Source organism: Cyprinodon variegatus, unplaced genomic scaffold (genome assembly GCF_000732505.1).
Source record: "Cyprinodon variegatus isolate N-32 unplaced genomic scaffold, C_variegatus-1.0 Scaffold1257, whole genome shotgun sequence".
In the NCBI taxonomy this organism is placed as follows: Eukaryota; Metazoa; Chordata; class Actinopteri; order Cyprinodontiformes; family Cyprinodontidae; genus Cyprinodon; species Cyprinodon variegatus.
Genome location: NW_015151710.1, coordinates 95440 through 98762, shown reverse-complemented (window position 1 = coordinate 98762; position 3323 = coordinate 95440). Strand labels below are relative to the sequence as shown.

The window sequence follows — 3323 nt, the reverse complement described above, 5'->3', positions numbered from 1 at the left end:
TTCTTTAACGGAAAGTCTCCAGACTGATCTGCGAGTGAAACCTTGAAAGCTTGCGAGATCAGGATGGTCTCATGAGGCTAACCTGGATGGGCATTGAACTTAAAATTACACAAATTACTGTAGGAGGACCACTTATTTAGATGATCCACCCGGAAAAAGGACATCCTGGACTATACCTTGAAGTAAAAAGATATCCCCATGAAATTAAAATTTTCAAAAATATTTCTCATTTAATTATACTTTAAGATTTTTATTTATTGAAATATTTATTAATTAAACAATTTATTTTCTATTATTTTGTGACACATTTATTTTGTAAAGCTACTTTTTGTATTCAGTGACTAACTTTTTAACTCAGTTTTTCATTTTAAGCTAAATTTATTTCATATTTATTTCATGTTCACTGGAAGAGTTCAGCGTTCAGGAGGAGAGCCAAACATTTTAGGTTTATTAGCAGTTTTCCAAAGCTAAAAGTGATCATTTTTCCACTTTGTGCTCATCCATTGTCTAACTCTGTCTCCTCAATTTTTTTTTTAGTTTAAAAAGTATTTGGAAATTGCTTAGGAACAGGTCTAGGTATTAATTTGTTTTGTAAGTCCTATTTTTTTGTTATTTATTATTCTAATACTAATACTAATAATTTTTACCCAAAATACTTTGTGTCTGTTAAGTTTGATTTTACCTGGTGATTATAATAATAAAGGTTAAGATAAGTTTAATAATAAGTGTAATTATAAGTAAATTGTGCTGCTGTAAAGCAATATTTCTGACTACGTAGATGCAAGTCAGTAAACAAAATGTAAATTAAATCAAATTTCCTGCTCATGGATCCATCGTCAGGATCTCTTCAGATTAGATTAAACTATGACATCCATTACATATCTAAGGAATAATGGAAGGAATAAACTTTAAAAAACTAAAACTTGTAATTCTATTATTGTCAGTCAGCTGGGACAAAACATATCAAGCTGTTAGTCTTAGAATGATGGAAATGTTTTATGTTCTTAGCAGACAATAGTTCTTCACTAACAGTAGCTGCAGTTACATAACAGATTTAATGTGGTGAAACACTTTTACCTACCTAATGAAGTTTTTTCTATGGTCAACAATATAATCTTTAGCTCATTATTTTAAAAGGACTTAATCCTAACACTTCTCCCTGAACTTATTATATATAGCTAACAATTGTACAATGCACATTTTTCTTTATTATCATTCATCAAAGAAAAAATAATAATTAATGTGTAAAACACAACAAATTACATAAACCTTTGGAAAAATGCTGTTTTTCAGTTTTAGACATCATACTGTGTGCTGGCCTTCTTGGCAAGGGATTGCACTTGTTCTTCTGTGACTGTTCTCAAATATCAATCAATTATAGGTGTTAAATAAATCTAACTATTGTTTATTTTAAAGTATACCAACTGATTACAAAATCTTAGTTTCCATTACATACATTTTACAGTTAAGTAAAATGAAATGCTTAGCCTAGGCTTTGTGTGACTTGAAATAAAAACAAGAAATACAAACAGTGATTTTAGATTTATTTAATTTATCCAAAGATCATATCTATGCCACATGTAAAACATATTTTGTTTGATGTGTGAAGATCAAATTAATATATAATCAGTCTGATGAATTTCACCCAAATCTATGTGTCCCTGCTGAAAAAAGAAGGCTTGCTGCCAGCTCAGAGTTTAGTTGTTTCCCTTTTCTTATCTCAGAGTGAATCCCAAAAGAAAATATGAGATATATTGTATACTATAATTGAGAACAGAAGTGCTAATGCCAGAGACAATCTACACTTTCTTTTAAAATTAGATCCTAAAAACGGGAGGAACTTTATGAAGAAAATCTAGTTTTAGAAAAATTTGCTTCCTTGCATTTGTTTATGTCATGCTTTTCTGCTTTGATAACCATTAAGAAATATGGTTTAAATTGTCTTTTTGACGATGGTTTAGTAAATGTTTTTTTTATAGCATGTTTATATCACAGGAATCACGCTGTAAAATCCGAAGGGTTAAAATAAACTTAATTGATTTTCTAAACCAGGTGTAGAAGAATGCATAAACAATAGGGTTTAGACAAGAGTTAAAGTAGAACAAACATAACACAAAAGCAGAGGATGAGGCGTTGAGTAAAGTATCTTGGCCTACAAGTGTGTCACAGAAATATGGTAGTACACATATCAGGAACACAATGACTATAACCCCAAGGGACCCGGCTACTTTAATCTCAGATTTTTTAACATTTACAGAACCATGGAGGGTTAATCCTGCAGTGTGAGAGTGTATAGCTCGAATCTGAGAAACTGCCACCACAAATATTCTGAGGTACAAAACTACTATTATAGTGATGGGGACTATAAAGGACAAAATAAGATCAGCCATACCTGCAATGTAATTTATCACAATGACACATTCACCTAAGCAGGAGTTATACATGCCTGGTTGTTTGAAGTTCTCCATCAGATTAAGGCTCTGAAACACCACAGACCAGGTCCAACACAGGCAAACGCATATCTTCACTTTTTTCTGTGTTATTTTCATTTTGTAATGAAGGGGGTAACATATAGCTACATAACGGTCAACAGATATCATCACCATGGTACCGATTGAGGCTGCAGTAATAATGTAAGAAAAATGTGAATAGATGACACAGGCAATATCGCCCAGGAACCAGCATCCATTTGTGAGAAGAATTTGAAAAAACATGAGGAGACCAATAAAGAAATCAGACACAGCCAGAGAAAGAAGGAGCAGGTTGGTGGGAGACTGGAGCTGCCTGTGAAAAAAAACAAATGCAGATGCATCATCTCTAGAGTTTGCTATCTCTTATTATTCGTATAAAAGCAGTTGTGCTATACTACAAAACCTCAAAATAATTAAAAGCAGTTACAAGTATTATGTAAATATTTGCTAACTCATTTGAAACCTGAAGTGTGAGATGGAGATGATGACCAGCAGATTTAGAGATAAGGTGAGCAGAGAGATGGAGGATAGCACAAAGTAGATTATCGTTGTTTCATAGTGAGGGCGTTTTGTTCTGCTGCAAGAGATGTTGAAGAGTTGTGGAAAACAGAGCTCAGTTTCCTCCATTTTTTATGGAGGAGTCGTGACTCCTGCACTCCAATGAGGCTCCAGAAGCCTTTTTACTGACTCTTGTCCTTTCTCTCCACCTCATATTTCTGTCCCCATGGACTTACTCTATGTAAGGTGATAATGTTTAGTATGAAAATTTTGTTTCTTCACTATACTGCAAATGCTTCTTTTATAATATTTAGGGGCTAAAATATAAATATAAATGTTGAAATGAAATATAAA

The 3323-nt window shown here is 32.7% G+C and overlaps 1 protein-coding gene across 1 annotated transcript; it reads right to left on the bottom strand.

Moving 5' to 3' along the window:
• Positions 1 to 1880: 1880 nt before the first annotated feature.
• On the bottom strand, positions 1881 to 3098 carry LOC107102448 (trace amine-associated receptor 13c-like). The gene is made up of 2 exons (XM_015401769.1): positions 2935 to 3098; positions 1881 to 2784 (listed from the first exon to the last, which is right to left on the bottom strand). The coding sequence occupies exons 1-2, from the start codon at positions 3096 to 3098 to the stop codon at positions 1974 to 1976; spliced, it is 975 nt and encodes a 324-aa protein (XP_015257255.1). The 3' UTR covers positions 1881 to 1973.
• Between the last annotated feature and the right edge of the window lie 225 nt (positions 3099 to 3323).

Coding starts and splice junctions, on each gene's coding strand:
- LOC107102448 (XM_015401769.1), bottom strand. CDS start 3,098: ATGGAGGAAACTGAGCTCTGTTTTCCACAACTCTTCAACATCTCTTGC. Junction 2,785..2,934: donor ATCTCCATCTCACACTTCAG/GTTTCAAATGAG, acceptor TTTTTTTCACAG/GCAGCTCCAGTCTCCCACCA.